General features: G+C 57.5%; 1 protein-coding gene across 1 annotated transcript; it reads right to left on the bottom strand.

The window, feature by feature from the left end:
- Positions 1–117: 117 nt before the first annotated feature.
- Positions 118–22,730, bottom strand: PHKA1 (phosphorylase kinase regulatory subunit alpha 1). The gene is given in 34 exon segments (XM_075763866.1): positions 118–3,876; positions 4,129–4,329; positions 4,471–4,491; positions 4,493–4,525; positions 5,062–5,232; positions 5,466–5,510; positions 6,586–6,624; positions 6,971–7,086; positions 7,481–7,582; positions 7,946–8,075; positions 8,162–8,240; positions 8,434–8,513; positions 8,682–8,838; positions 8,987–9,126; positions 9,329–9,423; positions 9,787–9,963; positions 11,884–12,059; positions 12,488–12,566; positions 13,486–13,630; positions 14,271–14,380; positions 15,478–15,612; positions 16,047–16,125; positions 16,330–16,437; positions 17,121–17,216; positions 17,332–17,454; positions 19,062–19,115; positions 19,432–19,578; positions 19,693–19,791; positions 20,198–20,278; positions 20,457–20,539; positions 20,913–21,081; positions 21,613–21,660; positions 22,196–22,354; positions 22,530–22,730. Coding segments are annotated over 34 exon segments (3,729 nt in total). The 5' UTR covers positions 22,608–22,730; the 3' UTR covers positions 118–3,702.
- Positions 22,731–22,974: the final 244 nt, after the last annotated feature.

Genomic DNA, 22,974 nt, shown 5'->3' with positions numbered 1-22,974 from the left:
CTCCACTCACCGGCGGGAACAAGCAGCCTGCGGTGCCTGCGATCCCGCCCCCCCAGCTCCCCCCGCAGCGCCGGGGACCCTCCGTGCCCAGTCCGGCGAGGAGAACAGGCCACACACTCGCGTGAGAGACGTTTTATTGGGGGGCTCCCACCCCACGCTGCTCGGGGTGGTGGTTTTTCTTTAAAACCATAGTAATCGTTATTAAGAAAGGCCTGAGACTGGGCCTTTTGTCATTAAAAAAGGCCTGACACGAACCCACCCACCCGGGCCCCTGCCCCACGAGGGGAGGCCCCCTGCCAGAGAGGATGCACCCACCCGTGCCCTGCTCCCCCACGGAGTCCAGGAGGTGCCCAACGCTTTCTGCTGGGGCTCCTGCGCTCGGCCAGAGCCCTGCTGACTCCCAAATGCAGCTTCCTCCTGGCTGTCTTGGGACAGAGAGGGAAGTCGGGCTGGGGCTCACAGTGTCTTCAAGCCTTTTCTGCCTGGGGCAGGGTTTACCCTGTGTGGATGGATCAGTGTGCAACAACTATAAAACAGCTGCTACTGTTAAGAAGCGGCCCTGAAAGACAACCTAGGAACTACTCTCAAGCCCAGCTTTAAGGCCAAACAAACCTGGAGATCAGAAAACACACAGGAAAATGTCAGTTGCTGAGGTGAGCTGCTCCAGCGGCTGCCATGCTCCACAGCAGAGCGGTGGGTCTCGGGGCACAGGGCCACCCTTGCAACCTATAAAAAGCAGCCTGGGGAGCTGGAGTAGCGACCAGGAGTGCTGTGACCAGAGCAGGCAGAGTGTGGTGCGGCAGTTCACGTGGAAGGGTGTGTAGGAAGGGCATTGCCACCCTACTTAGCTCAGGAGGTGAGCTCAATTGGTGGTCATCACCTCTCAGGAGCTTAGCTATGGCATCCACCTGGCAGAAAGCCCTGTCCATATGCACTCACCAGAATGGATGTGGCAACCCAGACAGAGCTCCCAGGAAAACCTGCAGCCATCCAGACCTCAGGCCTGCAGGGTTCCAGAGGCCTGTCACTGGGAATGGATGGCAGTAGTGAGAATGCTGTGTGAGGTGTGACCAGGTGGATGATCTGCTCAGCCTGGTGGCAGGGCTACACAAGGAAGTAGAAAGGTTAAGGAGCACAGGGAGGCAGAGAAAAAGGTAGGCTAGCAGAGCCATGCTCTGCCCTCCCTGAGACAGAAATAGCCGCTACAAAAAAAGCCAAGATCAAGGGGACCACGTATCCTCCCCCTCCCAGGCTGAAGGCACTAGCTTAAAGGAAAGGAGTGAATGGAAGCAAGTCCATGCTTGGCACAGCAGGCAAACCCCCGGCTTGCCCACCTCACCCTCCCAGGTGCCTCTATACAACAGGTGTGAGGCTCTGGATGTGGAAGGCCAGTCAATGGATGATGGTCTGGTCCATCTACACCAGAGATGGAGCCAAAGTCAGAAACGCCTAGCCCCCGGTATCATGACCACCTCCATGAAGAAGAAAAGATGGGTTATAGTTGTAGGTGAGGTCTTGCCTGCTCAACCTAGTGGCCTTCTATGACTGGGCGACCACACCAGTGGGCAAGGGAAGAGCTACAGATGTCATCTATCTGGACTTCTGTAAGGCCTCTGACATTGTCACCCACACCATCCTTCTAAATTGGGGAGATGAATTTGACGGATAGACTGTTCAGTGGATGAGGAATTGGCTGGATCATCAACTCCAGAGGGTAGTGGTCAATGCCTCAATGTCCAGATGGAGATCAGTGACAAGTGGTGTCCCTCAGGGGTCTGTACTGTGACCAGTACTGTTTAGTATCTTCATCAATGACATAGCAGGATTGAGTGCACCCTCATCGAGTTTGCAGATGACACCGAGCCGAGTGGTGCAGTTGACATGCCTGAGGAACAGGACGCCATCCAGAGGGACCAGGACAAGCCTGAGAAGTGGGCCCACATGAACCTCTTGAGGGTCCACAAGACCAAGTGCAAGATCCCACATCTAGGTTGGGGGATGAAGGGACTGAGAGCAGCCCTGCCAAGAAGGCCCTAGTCCTAGCGGTACTGGTGAAGGAAAAGCTGGACCTAAGGCAGCAATGTGCCCTCACAAGCCAGAAAGCCAACCATGTCCAGCAGTGTGGTCAGCAGGTCAAGGGAGGCGATTCTGTCCCTCTACTCCACTGAGACTCCACCTGGAGTACTGCATCCAGCTCTGGACCCCCCCTTGGAGCTGTTGGAGCGAGTCCAGAGGAGGGCCACAAAAGTGATCAGAGGGATGGAAACACCTCTGCTATGAGGAAAGGCTAAGAGAGTTGGGATTGTTCAGCCTGGAGAAGAGAAGGCTCTGGAGAGACCTTATGGCAGCCTTTCACTGGGAACAAACGTTTTTAGCAGGGCCTGTTGCATAGGACAAGGGGTAATGGTTTTAAACTAAAAGAGGGTAGATTTAGACTAGAGAGAACAAAGAAATTTTTCACAATGAGGGGTGGTGAAACACTGGCACAGGTTGCCTGGAGAGGTGGTTAGATGCTCCGTCCCTGGAAACATTCAAGGTCAGGTTGGTCAGAGCTCTAAGCAACCTGATCTAGTTGAAGATGGCCCTGGTCAGTGCAGGGGGGTTGGACTAGATGACCTTTAAAGGCCCCTTCCAACCCAAACCATTCTATGATTCTATAACCCCACTCCCCTCACCACTTTGTGGTGTGTGTGCCTGATCTCCATCAGTTCAATTGCATTATCCTATGTGGGGTTTGACCTGCAGGATAGAGTGGAAATGGATGCACTCAAGCCTCCACCCCTCTCCTGACCAAGGCCGAGCTGAGCATTAAGAGCACATCTGTGATGGCACAGCTAACGCCAAGCCACGCAGCCAGCTTGGAGCTGCTTCACAGGCATATATGAACTCGGGAGACCTGCAACTAACCATCAGCAACACTGCCAGGGACAGAGCAGATGGCACAGAGGGGCTGTCACCCGCATCCCCCAGCAAGCAAGAAACCCTGTCCTCACAACTTGGTGGTAACAGGGATCTGTTACTGCCTTGGGATGCTCCTGGCTCCCCCAGCCTCCCCAGCTCCACACACACGAGTCCTGAGGGAAGCATGATGGGCTATTTCCTAGCAGCACAGCTGTATCTGGGTTGGACTGTTTTGATTTTTGGGTGTGCTGGGAGAGGCTCAGGTGGCATCCCCTATTCCTGTAACAAAGCTTTTCCATCAGCAGCGGGAAGATCAAGAGCTCCAGACTACACTAGTAAAACCTTGCAGATTTAGAATAAAAAGCAGCACAGAACATGTTAAAAACCTCAAATCTGCTGGAGGACAGGGAGAGTGTGAGCTGGCCTGGGAGTGCTGCAGTGCCAAGCACGCATGCTTGGTGAGGGAGGCCCTCTTCATCTCCCTCAAATACAGGCCTCTCCGGGGGTGATGGCCCAGGAGGAAGTGTGCAGACAGACACTTCTAACACAAAGCAGGTTTCAAAGTTCAGCCTTTCCCTGCCAGCCCTTGCTCCACAGGCTGCACGCAGGCACAGGTTCAGCTTAGCATGCATGCCTCCTGCAGAGCTCCTCAGGAGAGCTGCTCACCCACACGAGAAGTCAGGACTAGGAGAGGAGATGGCCACGCAGGCTGCCTGCAAACTAGCCTAATGCCCATCTTTAAAAGCTGTATGAAACAATCCTCCCACGGCATCGGTGACTCGGGAAGAGGAGCTGCGAGATCTACTGCATGGAGCAGCCGTCGGTGGGCAGGAAGTCATACACGTACATGACCACTGACTTGGACAGGTAGGTCATGGTGCCAAACCGACCACTCGGTGCGCTGTCGTACAGCAGGCTGCAGATGCCTGTCGCAGGATCCCTCTCCAGCACGTGGTCATCAGCACCCAGGGCTTTCTGGATTTTGGACAGGGAAGGAGAAAGGCAGCGTTAGGAATAAGGGCAGCCCCCTCACCAGCTTCCACCCCAAGCATCCTCTGTTGCACTTGCAGTGTGACACATCAATGGTGAGTGGCGGGAGGAGGACATTAAATCTTTGCTGTGCCTCATGACACAATGGGGACAACCAGCAGGACCCTCCAGGTGGGTGAACCCTGCATAGCTGTGGGGAATGTGGCCTGCAACCCCTGCGTGAGGCCTGGCTCCTACCTGCTCCTCATAGAAGAGGTCATTGGCCATGTGCAAGATTTTTTCCACAGCTATGATGCCGCCAATGGTGTGCACCTCCATGTCTACCAGCATGGTGAGCACTAAGATAGCCTCCACCAGCAGCTGCCTGTACTCTGGCTGGGGCACGCGGTTGAGGACTGACTCCACATGCACAGCAAACTTAATCTCCCCTGGGGTCATCTGCGAGGAGGGAGAAAGAAATGCACCTAGAGCATTGTATCACCAGCACAAGTCCTGAGCTATACTGGGCACTAGCCCAGGACAACCCAGCACCCAACACCAACCCACCTACCCTGTTTCCCCTTCACATAAACCTCCTACCTCTCTGGTTGTTGAAGACGGGGAGAACAAAGCCCTCCACAGAGAGGCCATGGCACTGCAGAACAAGGAGAGACAACGGTTATGGGCCTGGAGAAGCACTGTGCTAAGACACGTAGGTCCAGCCCACCAACTCACTCTGGACTCAAGCATTGGTGCGTGCTGCCCACACACCCCAGCTCCACCTCCTGACTCTGCACAGCATCACTCCTTTCCCTTCAGTTCGGCATCAGCCAGAGCCCTCCCACAGGCAGGATGAGGCTTTGCTCCCTGGCTTACCATGGGATGAACTGTGCCCAGAGGTGCCCCTCCAGCTGTGGCTCCAACCCTGCCCCTGCCTGGCTAATGTATAAAGCACCTGAGCAGACCTAGCCCCCCTCTGCAAGGGTCAGCACAGTATGAGGTAGGTCCTGCATGCCTACAAGGCAGCTCCAGGTCTTCCCCAGCTTCCCAGGGCCAGTTGCAGGCCTTGTCCATGAAGCACATACCTACACAACATCAGGGACCAGTGCTGGGTGCCCAGGATCCCCAGGCTGCTGCCTGGGACCACAGGCTCACATGCATGCAGAGGAGCCTGCCGGACACCCAGCTCACCTTCTGCAGGACCTTCCAGACCTTCTGGTAGAAGCCCACAGGGACACGGTTCAGGGCCCCATCCAGCCGCCGTCTCCGCTGCCACTGGCCCTGGCGGCTGTCCTTACTGCCCTGGTCTTCCAGCATGCTTGAAAAGGAGCCCTTGCCCAGCAGCTCCGAGTGCCCAGCAGACTGGGCAGACAAAACAAGGACCACAGAGACTGCTGCAAAGTTAAATACCCCACAAGAACGCAGCCCACCACTGCTCAAGAGTTTGTGCTCATCCAGCCCAGTTCCCAGGGCTCAGCTGCCACCCCCTGCCCCCAGTAAAGCCCACCCTGGAGCCCCAGCTCCTGCAGCACCCCCCCCCCCCCCAGACTACAGCTCCTTTCTGTAGTCACAAAGAGCCCACAAACGCAGGTTACCAGAGAGGACTTCAGGTCAGCATCCCCGGACTGCAAACTCAGGGGCTGAAAGGAGAAAGGGAGAGACAAAAATTAGACTGTGCTGGAGCAGGGCAGCCATCACGGCAAGCAGAGCAGCAGCAGCACGGACCATGCTCAGGTCATGGGGCAGTTATCTCAGGGGCTGTGGTTAGCTGGAGACTGAGAGGCAGTTTTGAAAGGCGAGCTGCAGGAAGTCTCACATTAGCATCAGAGGGGAAGGACTGTGCCAGGGCATGGAGCAGCTGCAGGGCCTCCATGCTCCAGTGCTACAGTAACAGCAGGCTCATGCCGGCTGGCACACAGGGCTGCTACTGCTCTGTTGGCTGCTGGCACAGGCAGGGATTCAGTCTCAGGCAGACTGGAGGGCCAGCAGCAAGGTTACTACCCATGGATGACCCTCCTCATCACATACGTGGTCCCTCTGCAACGCCAGGATTCACACTGCAGCAAAATGTCCATAAACCTGCTGCATCAGCCTGGTACCCGCAGGCCCTGTCTCTTTGAGGACAGGACTCCTCCTAGAGCTCAGGACTCCTCCTGGACACACACCAGGCACCAGAGATCCTTGTCACTTGAAGCTGGGCAGGAACCTCTTCCCCCAAAGAAATAGCTGAGGAGGCTACAGGCAGGATCACCAGTGAAAGCCCAGCAGGGCCACTGCTGGTCATGGCACTGGAAACATCATGCCATCCCACTCAGCAAGTTTTTGTGGGTATAGTGGGATCTATTCAGCCATAGCAGTTGTGGAACACAGCTGGCTGCAAGGCCAATACACCCATGGCTTAGAGAAGCCTTCCTCCCTGCCAGTCCAAACACGCTTGGTCCCACTCAAAGGGGAGCTCCCCAAAGGTTGTGCCAGCCCTGGGCCCCCACAGCATGTGAAGCCATGCCAACCTCTTCTCAGGGAGCCAGCCTCCTTCCCCCATCCTGAACAGAGGAACCCTGGGTCTGCCAAGAGGGAAACGAGCTCATTGCTGCAGCAGCTTGCTCAGCAGGTTTGTTTAGGAAAGCTCATTAACTCATGCATGCTCGGAAGCTGCCTTGGTGTGTGGCATGAGGGACAAAAGCTGAGGCTGCAGGAGGACCAGGGTGGCTTCACCTTACTCCCAGTCAGAGACTGCCTACGTTTATCCAATTGCTGCAAGAGAAGAAGGAAATGAAGTTTCTGCTGCTGGAAGAGGCCCACCAGGATGCCAGCTGTGCCTTGGGACACTGCATAGTCCTCCCCACCCCTGCACCTTCTCAAGCACCCCTGTGCTTCCTTGGTACCGCACTGCCAGAGCGACCCCCACCCCCACTAACAGATTTACCCCAATTCTCCCCCCGGGGCAGTACTGGAGCCAAAAAGAGCTCCTGGAAGCAACTGCAAGTTCTCTGAAGCCCAAGAGTGAGCTCCCTCCTGCTGTCCCATAAATCCCGCCTGTCCTGTAGCTGCTTGTTACCCACAAAACCCAGCAGGAGCAGCCTGCACCACCTGCCCTCACCTGTTTGATCTCACTTTTCAGCCTCACGATTCCAGCACGCTCAGGTTTGGTGGCCCCAACAGCCCCCACCTCACAGATGGAGACAGTGGTAGTGAGTGATGAGTCAACCGATCGCACTGGAGGGGAAGAGAGGTCTAGAGTGGGTACCACGGCTCAGAGCACGGACATCTCTTGTTCCTGCTCGGGCACTGGTACCCCTGCACATTCTCACCCTCTATCCCAACCAGCACAGCACAGAACTGCTTCAGTTCAGGCCTGACCAGGCCAAGTGCCAAACTAAGCAAAGCCCCAGTAGCTACAGGACTTGGGCTTGATCCCTGGAAATCAGCTCAGCACCCCTCTGCTGAAGAGCATAGCTTCTTGCTGGATTACTGCAGGGCAGAAGCAGCTGTGCTGAAAATGCAGGACAGGGATGTCCCTCACAGATGAAAACACCTGGAGATAGCCATGCTCCACACCAGGACCCAGCTTTGCCCAGCGATGCTCTCACAACCCTGCTGAGAGACTCACCACTCCTTTCCACCCCAAACTCCTTGCCGGAGAGAATGTGGTAGAGGAGGCTCTTCATGTCTGATGGGCTGAGATTCATCAGGTTCTCAGTGGCTTCTCCAGCTGGAGAGAAGAGAGTTGAGATGATATACCCCATTTCACAGCCCTCCTGGGACACTGCTACCCTGCACCTCATTCTGTTAGCAGGGGAAGCACTGGTACAGGAACTCATCCTCCAAGGACGTATGCTAACTCCAGGTGTTGCCCAGAGACTCTTCCTCAGGCCAGTCCAACACATGCCCGAACAGAGACCGCAGCGAAGTGACCTGTTGTGCTGCCCAAGAACAGCCCCAGCTGCAGACCCCAGCACTTTCATGTCTCGTCCTGGTGCTGCCCATCTTTAACAGCACTTCTCCTTCCTGGCCGACTAGGCCTCATGCACTGCAGCACCCACTCCAACCGGGCTGCTGTCCCCGCCGCACGTACCCGAGCAATGCAGGGAGTGTGCCAGCTCCGTTGCCATCACCTGGATGATGAGCCCGATGCGGATGCGGAACATCTCAACAAAGAGTGCGGGCTGTGTGCGTATGTACATGGCCAAGTACACCATGATCTCCTGGAGGGGAAGAGACAGATCACCCCACTGCTGTTCACCAGGGCAGACACCCAGCTGTGGGGTTCCCCGCCACCCTAGCCCCTCACCTGTGTGAGGATGGACACACTGAGGTTCTTCTCGCTGGCTTCATCAATGAGGCGAACAAGCTCCTCGTAGGGGATCGGCCTGGAGGGAATGAACGGCAGAGCAGATGAGAGGCAGCAGAGCAGCCTGCATCCCTCCTGGTCTGAACAGCCCAGAGACGAGAGATACAGGCTGAGGGACAGCCACCCAGTTACTCCTGCCCACAGGCTCAAGTGGTGGGCTCACATCCAGCCCCAGCCATGCACGTGTTGGGAGGAAGAGGTGCCACACTCACGTGGAGATTGTCTTCTCGCGTGGCTCCGGGGGCAGCCCCACTGTCAGGTGCTTCTGGTGAGACAGGAGGTCAGTGCAGGCCTGGGGACAGAAAAGGTCAACCCCAGGCATCACCAAATGTTCAGTGCCTGGGGCCTCAGCACAAACCAGAGGGAGACAGAGCTGATGTAGCCACAGTTTGCCTGCTCGCTCTGCTGCCTCCTCCCCAACAGACCTCAGCCCGCTAAAGGCCAGCTGCACAGTTGTTACCTCATCCAGAGCTTCCACCTTCTTCTTGAGGATGCCAGAGATGTAGCGGATCAGGGCCCACTGGCGTGTGTCCCCCACCCGCACATATAGCTCAGTGAGGAGCTCCTTGACAGTGGGGCCAGGCTCGCTATCAAGCCCCGTGTGCCACTCAGGCCCCCTGCAGTAAAGGAGATGCTGGGTTATAGCCAGCAATTTGCCCTGTGGCAGCTCCCTGGCAGCCCCCAGGCTTTGCACGTTGGGACGTCTGCATGGCTGTGCCAGCTCTCTCTGCTTAGTGAGCCAGCAGGACTTGGAGCTCATCGTACTTGAGAGTATGGAGCATGTAGAGGATGTCCGCTTGCTCCTGCAGCGTGGGGCAGATACGCAGCTGGTCCACCAGTGCCTTGCAGTCCACGTTGCCATCCTCATCACGGGGCAGGTTCATCTCTGCATGGAGTGCATGGCTCTGGGGGAGGGGAGACCCATGCTCCTGGTTAGCACTGCCAGCACCTCACACTAAGTGCGGTCTGGTTATGGAGCAAAGGCCATTCACCCATAGATATTCTCCCTTGCCAAACACCAAGCCTTCCCAGGCAGCCCCACAAGGACCCTCTGGCTCCAACTGAAAGGATAGCACTGCTTGGCCAGTCCAGAAGGACAGGGCTCACCTTGCCATCCGTGTCGTGCTGGTGGGGTGAACTCAGCAGCTTGACTGACTGCTGGGATGCCTGGAAGATCTTGCTGGGCACGTACATCCCAACATCTAAAAGAAAGCCAAGGCTGATGCAGACACTTCTCAACCCCAACCACCACTGCTGTACCCCAAACCACCTCATCTGACGCTGCTTGCGCAGCAGGCCCCTGCCCATCCGGTTAGAGGAACGCCACGGGGAGCTGCCATCTCTTATTGTTCTGCAGTTTCCATGAGGACTGCATGGGCACCAACTCCAAGATACTCCATGGCCAGGACTAACATGATGGACATCATGTGCCTTTGCCCGGGCAAAGGCTGGATTGCTCTGCAGTCCATGGAACCCCCAGCATCGCACAGCTGGGAAAGCTCCCAAAGCACCTCAGCCTCACCTCAGGCTTGAGCAAAGGTGCTGAGGGTGCTGGAGTTACTCACTCTGGACATGAAGGTCCTTGGCCTTGGATGCCAGGGACATGAAGTCACGGGTAGTGTGGACAGCAGCCCGGAAGCGGCTTAGCCCTCCCCGCTGAGCAGTGGGAGGGAGATTTGACTGGGGTACTGTGCGCTGCAGCAGGTGGTCCAAATACTGAGCAACCTCGTCATACGTGTCCGCTGGAAGGGGAGGCAGAAGAGGCAGGACTCAGTCGCTTTGCGCTGGGGCACCCCCAAACCCCGGAGAGCTCCCCAGCTGTGCCTCTGCAAGGGCAAAGCTTTGCTGACTGCGCAACGTGACAACATGGGGCTAGTGGCAGCAGCCAGATGGACAGTGCCAGCAGCCAGGCTCACAAAGCATGGCAGCCACAGCACCCCTGTTCCTGCACTACTCTGCTGCCTGGGACGCTGGCTGGCAGCTGGGGCCAAACTGGGGCTCCCTCCAAGTCCCACATGGATGAAGGAAGTGATGGGGCTGCAGCGTGTATCTGGTCTGAACCTGCACAAGGATGGCGGGGTCTGCTCCAACCCCGTGGTGAAACCCTCATGCTCTGTCTCTGGGGAAGAAGGGAAGGCACAGCCGGGGGCAGCCACTCAGGAGCACCCCAGCACAGCAAGGGCCTCATCCAAGCAGGACTCCAGCAGAAGGAGCAAGGCAGGGTGGGTTTTGCATGAGTTATTTCTAATTAGAAAATACTGGTTATTTCTAATTAGGAGTTACAGCTCCTGCCTTGCTCTTTGCCCGCTCTCCAGCAGCTCCCATTGCTCCCAAAGCCACATCGGGAACACCAGAGCCACCACTCACTAACTACGGCATGGAGGAGGGTGCTCAGAGGCCAGGAGTCTCTGCTCAGCCAGGAGATAACAGTGCTGCCCAGCAGTGAAGGGGATGCCCCTGGAGGCGGGGGGGGGGGGAGATGCCCCATGCCAAGGCAATGCAATGCAACACGAAGCCGTCAATCCATTTCCAGCCAGTGGGCCAGAGCAAAGCCTTGCTGCCCTCCAGCTGGCAGACAACCTCTGTGGTGTGTCTGCCCCAGGAGGTGAGCTGCAGACTGCATGTGAGGCAGACAGCACAGCATCCCCTTTCCACACCTGGTGGGGATACCTCATGCCAGCGCCTGAAGGATCAGCTGGAGGAGTTCCCCAGACATCAGGCTTGAGAAAAATCCTGTCTGGCTGCAGCATCTGACCACAAGAAAAACTTAGAGTTGAGCATCTTCTAGCTGCTGTAGAGAAGCCAGGCAGGCCCTGTCTCCCATTGGGGCTGGGGGGAAGCAGACACTTTGGAGAAGCCCAGGTGCAGCCAGCAAGGAGACCGCATGTGAAGCAAGAGGAGGGCAAGGGAAATAAGTATTCAGTCATAGCAGTGCAAACATCAGCTACAGGAGCAGCAGAGGCAGAGCAGACTGACGGGAAGGCCAGGAAGATGACCAAAATAAGGTCACGCACCCAGGTCTGCTTGCAAGGGGAGCAGCAAAACTTGCACCCCACCATGGTCTCAGGACAAGGTCGGTCCGTGACACTGTGACAGGCCAAGGACCTCTTGTGCACCCAATCCACAGCAGCAAGACCTCAACTTGGCACACACTGAAACAGCTTTGCCCAGGGAGGGTGAAAGGCTTCAGGAAAACAACACTCAGATTGCTTGGGGACGTGGTGGCTCTTCCCCACCATCTTGGGCACTGTACCATCACTTGTGCACCAAAGATACTCAGCCAAATCTCCCAAGTGGAGGCAGGTTGCCGAGCCTTCATCTCTTCCCCACGCAACAGCCTACAAAGTCAGAGCAGCTCGTTCCAGAGCGTCCTCTGTGCTCTCAATGTCCACATCCACCAGCCTCAGCCCTGCCTGGCTGGGAAACCCCTCCAGTGAGGGGGCTACAACAGCTGCAACTATTCACCCAGTCCCACCCCACTGGTGTCACCATGAGCACCACCCAGACAAGGTTAATTGATGGAGGGTCAGATGGGAACAGAAACATGGTGAAAACCCAAGCGTGTGAAGAACACAGCGGTAGTCGCTGGCAAGGAGGTTGTCTGTTATGGGTGAGTTTGGCATTTGCCACACCACAGCAGCAACTGGCCTGTTCCCCCTTACCATCCTCTGCTATCTGCAAGCCATGCAGCCACTCCTCAGTGTCTAGCTCCTCAAAGCTGTCAATGTTGAGCTCGGAACTCTTGGCAAAGACCTTACCCTCTGGCCCAGGGTCCATAAAGCTGAGGTGTGTTCGGCACGACGTTGTCAGGAACTCCGACAACTTACCCGTCTGGATCCTGGGTGAGAGGAAAGGAAGTCACACAGAGAGGAAGGGGGAGGCAATACCCTTGGCTTTGCCTCCTGGATCCAGGGCAGGCTCTTCAGCAGCAACACACTTGCCCAGGAGCATACACATGCCCCAGTGCCTGCTTTAGCTGCCTGCAACTCCTCCAGCCACAGGCGGGCATGGAAGGACTGCCCAAAAGCTATTAGAGGAATCCTGCAGCCATGGGTTTAATGGCATGAAGAGATACACCCTCTCTTGCATCTCCTCTGTTGGGATTGCAGCCCTGGGGCGCACTCACAGCCCAGCACACCCCAATGTATCCTCCACAGCTTCCTTCCCAACAGCCGATGCTCAGGCCCATCAGGTATGGGCCTCATCATCAGGCTCTTAGAGGCCACCAGCCCGCTCCCCTCCTGCACCCCAGGATGCTGTGCTCACCTTGCGCCACCAAAATACCCATCCTGCAGCTTCCGCAGCGTTGCCAGCACCGCGGGGTGCACCCTGCTGCCAGTTTCATCTGTTGGGGACAGAGACACAGGCGGTCAGGCTCTCCCACTCGAACAGGCTCCCAGAAGGTAACACAGGGCCAAGTGCGCATTCAGACAGGCAAAGCCCCATGGCATTGGCCAGATCCTCGCTTTGGAGTGCGCAGGTGGGCTGTGGCACCAAAAGCACCACCCAAAAAGGGAAATTCAGGACTGTCCAGGCTGGATTCCAGGATAGCCAGGCCAAGGCACACTCCAGGCTCCTGGGATTTCACTGACAGTACCAGAGAGCAGCAGTCGAACAGCCCCCTGCTCTGTCCCTGGCTTTCACACGAGGCAGCAGAGGGGGTGCTGCTGTCAGGGGCAGAAGATACCACAGCAAAGGGCATGATCAAGACACCAAGGGGATTTCAAGTACACAAGGAGAGCCAAAAAGGCCTGAAAGCAGAACAGAGTCCCTTTGCTGCACCAGGCTCATAGGAAAGCTGTGAGCTGCTCCAGAGAAGCCAGTTTTGCATAGCTCTCTGTTCTTTCTGTTTTCACCTCCCTGTTGTTTAGGAAAGCCTTTAGCAGGTGGTTAGCCTTCGTGAAGAGTTAAGATGCGGGAAGAGCCCCAAGAACACTTTTAGAGGGGGACTGTCTTTTGTCTTGCTCCCAAGAGGCCTCCCTACAAGCCTAGCTGCCTGAAGACTGAATACTTCTGTACCAGCAAACATCTCTTGAGTTGCAGGCACTAGTGCTTGACAGGCAGTCCCGCTAGCTGCCAGGACAGCTACCAACTCAGTGTGGCTCCTTTGAGTGGTACACTCTATACAGGGTGCTACTGGCTGTTCCAGCCCCACTGTGTCCCCATGCCTGCGACAGTCCCACATCTGCCCACCCCTTTCCTCCCACAGGCTGCTTCCCAGGGCTGCTCTAGCTGAACGCCTTGCAAGGCCAGAGGAGCTATACCAAGCATGGTGTGGGAAATGGGGAAGGTGATGGTCGGACGCCCAGTCATCCTCCAGCGGCTGCAGAGGTACGAGAGGTCCGTCCTCAGCATCTCCACAATCATCTTGTTGTCAAGAGCCAGGTAGAACTGCTGCTGGTCTATGAACTGTGAGGACAGCAGACGTGAGCAGGCCTTCCCACAGCCACCAGATTCCTCTGGTGCCACCCATGTCTTCCAACAGGCACTCAGCCAGGCCAGGCACACAGCGCACCCAGAGGGGATGCTCCTTTGCACCAACAGCTCATTCCACCTTACCTGGTGGGTACCAGTACAGCCCAGCAAGGGACCCTCAATCCCCAGGGCAGCTACTGGCCACTAACAGCTACAAGGAGATAGCACTACAGCTCAGCAGCAGCATCACCCAGGCCCCACACAGCCAGTTCATGCTGTGCCTATCCCAAGTGAATACACACTTCCCACAGTGCCAGGCTTGCAAACCTGCTCATCCCTGCACCATACTGGACAGAGGGATCCCTGTCCTGCCATCAGCCTCCTCCTGGTGTCCTTGTCAGGGTGAGCAAAGATTTTCACCCAACACTGATCATCAGAAGGCTGAAACCGTCTCCTTCCAACATGCACACAGCTAGGATCACCAACTCTGCTGCTTGACACCACAGAGCTGGGGCTGCTCTGCCCTCCCAGGGCCATCCCTGAGAGCAACTAGAGTGCTCAGCCAGTGGAGAAACCCCCTGTCCAGTTCCAGATCACATAACAGCTGGGAACGAGCCTGTGCAATGCCACCCACCTGCGGGGTAAAGGTAAAGATGTTCTTTCTGATGTTGTAGAGCTTGGAGGTCCCAAGGACGCCCATGTGCCGGTAGGGCCGTCCTGTCAGGCACATCTGCTTGTTGCGGCCTAGGGGGGGGCAGGAAGAGGAGGTTTTAGTGCAAACCTCACAAAAGGGGATGCAGTAGCAAACAGAGACAGGTCCCTGTGCTACCAGCCAGCAGGAAAAGGCTGGTTTGTGGTTGGGGTACCCCAGGACCCTGTGTTGAGCTGACATAGCTCTAAGGGACAGTGATACTCTGTTCCCCAGCCCTGCCCAGGGGGGCTAGAGACACCCAGGCCCTCCCCAGGGATGCCTGCTGAAACAGGGACATACAGCCCGCCCTGACCTCCTTAACATGCCACACCTCCAGGTCTCTGGGGATGCCAGAAGCTGGGGTAAGGGCCAAGGGTCCCCTCCTGCACAGGCCTGGCCCCCCAAAGCTGACAGCTCCGTCAGCATTCCCGTTGCTCCTGGATTACTCCCAGAGCCCAGGATGGTGCAGCGGGAGCACCCTCCCTTGCTCATGTCAGCCTCGGCAGCTGCCAGGCTGCTCCCCGTCCCCCTTGCCCATGTCACACTTGGCCTTTTGCTGGCTTAAATTAGCCAGTGTGTGCAGCCTACAGTGTAGATCAGGTTTCTCCTTTGGCCCAGGCTGGGTCTCCAGCTCCTGCACAACAAGCCCCATGACCATGGGATTGCAGCATCAGGGAATGAGTGTGCAGAGCTCTGGAGCACACCCTCCCCTCACACTCAGCACTGCCCTCCAACAACAGCCATCCTGCCTGAGCTACCGGCTCTCTCTGCCAGAGACTGCTAGGAGACCTTTCTCTGGGGTCTGGCTTGCCTCCCCCGTTGAGGTCTGGGTACAGGAACAAAAAGCTGGCTCCTGCTCACACCAGGTCCATCCTATATGGATCAGAGCCTCTGATCCACCCTCTAGGGTGACTGAAACCGCAACACCAAAGCTTTATCCCTTTCAGAATCACCCTGAACAGCACTGCCTGCCAGCCCAGTTCCCCTTGGGCAGGAGTAGCTTTACCAGGCCCAGGAATGGGTGACAGAGCCCTCATCAGCCAGGCAGAGAGCAGCAGGGCAGGACATCAGCATCTATAAGCAGGAGTGCCAGGGGATGGGACAGACTCTTCTGCACCCCTTTGCTGCAGGAGCAGGGAGTCCAGCTCACCCAGCCGGGCGTAGATGTGGCTGAGAATGCGAGCAGGCTGTACTCTGATAGGGTAGACATCTGCCACAGTCTCCACATCGATGTTCTCCTTCCTCAGAACAGCCTTGATCCCCTCCGTCTCTGCCAGGATGCACACTGTGGAGTGAGGAGGACAGGCTCAGTGCAGCAAGGGCACATGGGTGTGACAGCACTGCCCCTGGCCTTTGTGGACACATACAAGATGCCACCTCACAGAGGCAGCTGTCTGGTGTCCCTTTTGGAAACCAGTTCCCACTGCAGAGGTCTGCCTTGCTCCTCCTAACACTCTCTACACCCAAGCCTTCCCTGCTGAGCGGCAGGACAGGACAGTTATCAACCTCTCTGCAGAGGAGGCAGTAGCAGGTGATATTTCCCTGTGACAATGCAGGGTGGAGTGGAAAGACTTGTAACCCATCTTATACCCACCCTGCCACAGCTGAGATGTGGCTGTACTGGCATCCACCCAGCAGAACCACTCTCATGAATTCTGCACAGGCAGAGCCCCTAGGCCTGCCAGGGACAGGGGTTTGGGATCGGCCCCTTTCCCTCACCTTGGACCACCACATCCGGCTTGGGGACAGTCGCAAAACGGCGATTGAGGGGATCTATTTCACCAGGAGCTAGAAACCCCTGAAGAAAAAGAGGTATGAGGAGGTAAACATTTCATGGGCAGGGCAGAACGGGTGATGTCTACGGACAACCCACCTTTAAGAGGTCCTGGGGGGATGGAGGTGACAATTTCCCCATGGTAGGTGGCTCAGGGTGGCAGCATTTGCTCTTTCAGAGCTCAGAGCCTGGCCCCACAGCCCTCCCCATCACCAGGGGTGACCGTACCTCAGCCATCAGGCACCCTAGGATGTAGAGGGACTGTCCCCACATGAGTGGCAGCTTGCCCATAGGTATCCTGTCCACAGTGTGGGGGTTCCTGTACTCCTCATCCACCTGGAAAACAAGCCCGGAGATCAGGGAGGGATCCATAGACACAGGATGCTGAAGGAAGCATCATCATTGCAGTTTGAAGTCCAGCAGTCTAAGACTTAAAACAAGAGCCTACGGAAGCATTTGCCGCAAAGGGTCCAAAACTTCCCGGCCATGTTCCTCCCCTCATCTCAAGATTGCCCCAGGCACCCATGTCAGACAACAGATCAGCTGCTCAGACCAGGCTTGGGTTCGCAACACAGGCCGTCCCACAGGAACGACTGACATGCCCCAGGAGGACCAGGGTGATGCTAGTAGGGAGAACATCTCTCCTGTACCACTCAGGCACCAAGAAGCCAATGCTCTCAGCCCAGGCCCACACAAACACCCTCACCACTGAATGGGAGCTCAGCACAACCTCCTCAGCTCAGGTCCATGTGTCCTGAGCTCTCTGAGGACTCTGACTCCAGGCCAACGGACTGTCAGCAAAGCACCCTTGTGTATGGAGGCAAGAAATGCTTTGTGGAAAAAAAGCAGTTTATTTATCCAACATGGTTTTATAACAGCTCCAAGCCACGCTTTTTTTACATGGGGTTTCCAAGCACTACATGTGCTGCTTTACTAACAATTTAGGTTAATAAGCAGTTAAAATCTAATTATCTGGTCATGAGACATTCCTGCTCCCACCATAGCTCAGGACCACTCACCTTATCTGGCGGGACACTGTACAGCTCCGGCACCAGGCGCACCCCGTTCTTCCCCTTGATGAGAACTCCCTCAAGGGCTTCCCGGTACTCTTGCACCTGAGAAGAGAGATGGGGAGATCTGCCTCTGGTCACGGCTTCCTGCATCCTTCCCCCACATGCCTCCCTTGCCAGGGACATCTTTCCACCGGCCAGCAGGTCCTGCCTCCCTTACCTGCTCCATGTTTCCACTGAAAATCCCATCAATGATCAAGTATGCCCAGAAGAGAGGCCACTCGCACTCGATGTTCTCAAACAGCTTCAGTTCAGCAGGTTCGTAGTAGAGACGGTTGGGGTCCTGCAGGGAGGGCACGACAGCAAGGCAGATGGTGGGTGGCAGAATCTCCTCAAATTGACGGGGCTCCTACTCCCGCCAAGACCCCAGCCTTAAATGCCTTTCCAGTCCTACTCTGCAGATGATGGCTGAGAAAGAGCCACTCCAGGCTGCGTTCTTTCCGTCAGACATCCCCTCTCAAGCCCCCTGCACTGATGCTGAAGGGACTCACCCTTCCTGGGCAGAGGGAGCCTGCCTACCCAGTCCTCAGGAGAGCACCCCAGAGCCTTGTAGAACAGCACAACATCCCCCTTGCTGCACTGGGGACACCCATGTCCCCTTCACCCGGCCTGCTCTGACCCAGCTCCTCAGCACCGGCCTCCTCCAGCATCACCTGACCAGCTGGGCCAGGACTTGGGCTTGTCCCACGGGGTCAGAGAGCAGGGTCCCTCCTGCCATTTGGTGTGACTGTCGTCCTGACACAAGGGAAGTGGTCGGGACAGAGAGCTGCCTTCACCAAATCCTCTCACCTCAGATATGCGTGGTGTGGTGCTCCAAGGGACCTACGCTCGACCATCCCTGCTAAGTGCTTTAACTCTGCTACAGAGAGGGGAGAGAGCTGGCCTTAGCAGACTGTAAGGCAAAGAGGACAGCAGGGACAAAGGGAACAGATGTTTTCTATAGTGCCAGCACACTGGCCATAAGCTCCTAAACTCCCATTTGACTCCAGCCAGCTGCAGTGCCTCTGCAAGCAACGCTGCTCTTCCCATGCCTGGCAGCTCCCCAGAAGTAATCCATGGCCTTGCACACTGGCAAAGCTCGTGAGCGCTGGGAAAGTCAGACTGGAGATGCTGCTGCTCTTTGGCTCTGGAGAGATGCAGCCACACATGCTGCCTATTATGGTCAGGTCTGAAGAGGCGCAGCAGAGGAAAAGCATTTAGAAGCACTCATGCCCAAAGGAGCCCTACCAGGTTTATGGGCCCAACAGCCAGTCTTGATGTAAGAACCTCCAAGTACCATTTCCTCATTCTGTGATTATCAAACGCAACTGTTGCTTATAAAATTTTCCTGTTTTCCCTCCCCAAAGCAGCAGAAGAAAGTCTCCGCTCACTGCACTGAGAGCCGAGCGTGGCAGTACACAAGCCGCCTGCTGTCCCAGGAGAGGCAGAAGCAGCTTTGTGATCTCCAGTGCTGCCGGAGAGCTGAGACCATCGGGGAGGAGCACTGCATGGTCACCTCCACAGTCCTCCAGCCCTCAGTCAGGGCTTGTGCAGCCCTGGGAGGGCCGGGGAAAGAGCCCACCTCAGCAGGGCTTCCACACAGGGCAGTGGTCCCATCTTCCCCCAGCCTAAGAGATGCATACTATTACCAGGTCTCAAGATGCAGGCAGAGTCAGCCTCTGCCCACCTGCTATTCATGTGGGTGGGATGTACCACCTCTGCAACGGGGTCTGGCATTTTGGGAAGCCTTGCCCAGACCCATGACACTGCCTGGGGCTACCCAGGGCTGTCATCTTCCCAGTGCTTCCCACCACGGCCTTTGTGCTGCAGCCGGCAGGGGCCGCAAACGCAACCCAGGACAGCTGCTGCTTGTCACAAGTTCTGGCAGGTGGCAGGGCTGGGAACACTTACCTCTTTGGGGGTCCTGTATCCATCCCGGAGGAAGCGGCAGCAGCCGTAGCGCCCCTGGAAGGGAGGGAAAGAGGTGCTGAGCAGGAGGCACAGCATGAGACACCTTATACCTTCGATGCAGAATCACGTGTGTGTCTCTTCCAGCCAAATACCCCCCTCACTCACCTAGTGCTCAGGCACCGTGATCACAGCCTAGGGCCACAGCACACAAGACTGTTTCTTTGCACACCCCTGCCACAGGTCGTGTAGACTGGGAGAGAACATGCCCTAGAACCCCCTCCCTAAGCATGTTTTTGGGGAGAAAAGGGCTACGACAGTTTGGACTGCAGCTGTCTCCCATGAAGGGCGAGACAAGGGCAGAGCCACTCACCTGCAGCTTTGTGATGATCTCTTGCTTGGTAATTTCCACTAGCTCGCTGTCTTCCACAGCGAACGCTGGGTAGGAGATAACAGAGAGCACGCTGGCATCCACCTCCTTGGACGTGGAGGCCCTGGGCAGCATTGAGTGGAGGATGGACTGAGCGAAGGGGAAGGAGGGGTGATTAGGTTGCCAAGCTGGGCGTTGTTCACACCGTAACCTCAGCAGATCACAGTTCATCCTGCAATGGTGTAAAGCCCGTGCAGGTCTCACCTGGCAGTGCTGCACCTCATCCGACAGCACCTGTATCACTGACTGTGGGCCTCCCTTTGCTCCAAAGAGATCCAGCTCATCCAGTGCCTCCAGGGCAGCCTGCAAGCAGGGCGAGATCCAAAGCAGCAAGACCTCTACCACGCTGCTCATCCGTAAGAGCTCTCACCCCATGCCAGCCCCTCTGTGTAACGCACTACCCAAATTCAAACAAATTAAAACCCTGCTGTGACTACATAGCACCCCTGATCAGAATGTGACCACAACTCCAAAGCAACATGTAGCCAGGCATCAACAGAGCCCTGGACGTTTCTGCCACAGACCCCAATTAATTTCTCACTCCCAGTTCAGGCAAAACTCAGGCAAGAGGGGCACAGTTTTATCCCAGCACACAAGGAGAAAGGTCTTCCTCCCCAGGAACCTATCACTGCACAGGGCATTGAGCCTCAATAGTTCACATGCCCAGCCTTCCCTGTAAAGAAGCACCCAGCACCTCTCCCCAGCTCACCTTGGCCATGCCGACAGAGCTAGCATTCAACTCAGTGATGCCCTGGTTCGTCTTGTCCCCACGCTCCCATATCCCAAAGTCCTGCAGAGAGACACGTTGGAGCAGGCAGTGGCTCCCAGCACATGGAGAAAGCTTTTGAATCCCACCCATTGGCGGTGCTCCCTCCAGGGCTCAGGAGGGACCCACAGCTGCCCCTAGGCACCAGTCCACCACGTGCACCCTCAGGGCATGCCCCCCTTCCCCAGCATGGGCTACCCACCGCAGTTTTGTAGGCTGCTTCGATGTAGAACACGAGGTTCTGGATAAAGTTGACTTCATCCAGGCTGTGAATTATGTGGAGGCCTGAAGCAGGGGGAGGAATTCACGTGAGTTGCTTCAACCCCACAGGCACCCCTAGGAAGGGGCTGCAGTAACCCAGGCCAGACTTCTCCTCATCACCGCACACCTGCCCCACGGAAGCCACATCCTGGCTGGCTCCCGTCCCCACTCCCATACCCCTACAGCAGCTCTGGGGCTTCAGGCAAACGGGGGGTTCTTAGAGAGACGGACACTGAGGGGCCCAAATCCACCTCAGCTGCCGTGAGCGTAAGAAAACAGCGAGGTCGGGGAGGCCGTTGCGGCAGCTTGGCACCCAGGAAGCTGCACCTAAACTGCGAACGTGGAGAGCCCTGGAGGGGCTCCTCAAAGCTGAAATGACATCCCCCAACAGCATCACCTGAGGCAGTCATTTGCGCCAGCATGAGCAGGTAGAGGGAGGTAGCATCCATCTGGAGGTGACCCCACTCATGGTCCCCCACCACAGTGGCACAGGTGTGGGTGTTGTACTTGGCATGCAGGCAGTCCCTGGTGCTCTGGCTGTACTTGAACGCCTCCACCTTGTCTACCTTGAGAAGGGCAAGGAGATGCAGGAGTTCATCAAACCCCGTCTCCAGAGAAGTCTGACAGCCCCAGAGCCAAGGGCTACCCCGTGCTGTCAGCCCAGCATGCGGAGCTGTACCTGGCAAGAAAATGCTACAGAAATCCTACAGCTCGTGGGCTGAGCCCCTCCACAGAGCAAGGCAGCAAGTGCAGGCTCACATGCCATCCTAGCACAGGGCTGCAGCCATGGAGGGCCCACAGCCACAGTTGTACTTTGTGGAGAGAAAAGGGTCACCCCAAATGCCCTCAGGGAGAAGAGCTGCACAGTCCCAGCACCAGCCGGGTCACAAGACAGGGAGCAGCTGGCAAAGGCTCCACTGGCCACCAGCCCACAGCACTGGGACTCCCATCACACCAGGCACAGATGCCAAGTCAGAGCTTATTTCATTTGCTGGAAGGGAGCCTTCCCTCTGCTCATCAGGGAAGGCTGAGAAGAGCTGACACAGCTGGACTTTGAGGAGACCACTCAGTTCTCAGAGGCATTCCCCAGCCCCTACCTGTCTCATCATGCACTGGAGCAGCCCCCGCATCAGCTTCACCACGCTCTGCAGGAACATGGAAAACAGCCTTGTTAATCCCCGTGCAGCCAGGAGAAGCCCTGACTCAAGACCAGCTGGCTGCTGACCTTTGCAGGGCTCCAGCATCTGTAACCAGAGCCCCTGCTCACATTTCTACGGACCCTGCTCCCTCAGCAACAGCACAGGGAAGCAAGATTTCTTGGCCTGCCAGCAAGGCCAAGCTGCTGTGCTGTGTGGGGGTGGCGAGGGCATAGCTGCAGGAGGCAGCTCCCCAGTCCCTGGGAGAAGAGCTGCGACCCCAGATCATCCCGGAGCCGACAGCCGGACCCTCCAAGCTGGGCTCCAGCACTCTCTGGGAAGAGCGGGCTCGGACATCCCTTCCTATTGCGTGGGGGGACAGCCCTGTCCTCACCCTCACTGCACAGCCTCCTGCGGCCCTTCGGCCCCAGAGCTGAGCTGTGCCAAAAGCAAACCAGCTGTGAGGCCACGGCCGGTTCCCCAGTACCACCAGCCAGGCTGGGACGGCCAGCAGAGCCCCTCTCTCCTGCCAGCTCCCTCCTACCTGCTCCAGCTCGTAGGCCTTGGCCTTGTCCTCGTCACGGTCGGCATTCTTGCGATAGGCCAGGCCCAGCCCCCAGACGGCCAGGATGCTGTAGACGTTGTCCCGGACCCAGGCATCCCGGTGGTCGGCGCTGGCGGGGAGCAGGCCCGTCACCGCGTCCTGTGGAGGGCGGGACACACCGAGGGGCCGTAGCCCCCTCGCCCAGTTAACTCCACGACCTGACCCGCGGGCTCAGGCGGCGGCTGCCCAGGCCCAGCGACCGGCCGGGCGCCCCGGGGCCCGCGGTGAGGCAGACTTCCTCCGCCCCTCGCCTCCCCGAGAGCGGGCTCCGCACCTGGTGCCGGAGGATGGTCTGCTGCACCAGGCGCCCGTAGCCGTCCAGCCGCACGCCCGAGTTACTCCGGCTGCGCATGGCGACGGTCGGCAGAACCGGGCAGACGCCGCAAGCACCGGCGCTGAGGGCCCCGCCCCGCCCCGCCTCCCCCCGGGTCCTGGCAGCGCCCCTCCCTAGCCCCGCCGCGCGGACCGCTCGTTGCCGTCCGCAGCGTTGCCCCCAGCAACGCGGCACGTGTGAAGCGGCCTTCCCGCCCGCGCTGCCCCGCGCTCCCCACCGGCGGCGGCGATCCCGGCCGCGGGGCGCTCACTACCGAGCGGGCAGGACCCGCCGGCATGGCGGCTGCCGGGGGGGGGGGGGAGCGACCGGCGGCGCCCCCTGCCGGGCGGAGGGCGCGCCGCGCTGCGGGCGGACCCACGGCCACGCGTGCGGGGGCGCGGGAGGA

The sequence above is a fragment of the Balearica regulorum genome, chromosome 11 (assembly GCF_011004875.1).
Source record: "Balearica regulorum gibbericeps isolate bBalReg1 chromosome 11, bBalReg1.pri, whole genome shotgun sequence".
Lineage (NCBI taxonomy): Eukaryota > Metazoa > Chordata > Aves > Gruiformes > Gruidae > Balearica > Balearica regulorum.
This window is presented reverse-complemented; position numbering and strand designations above follow the sequence as displayed.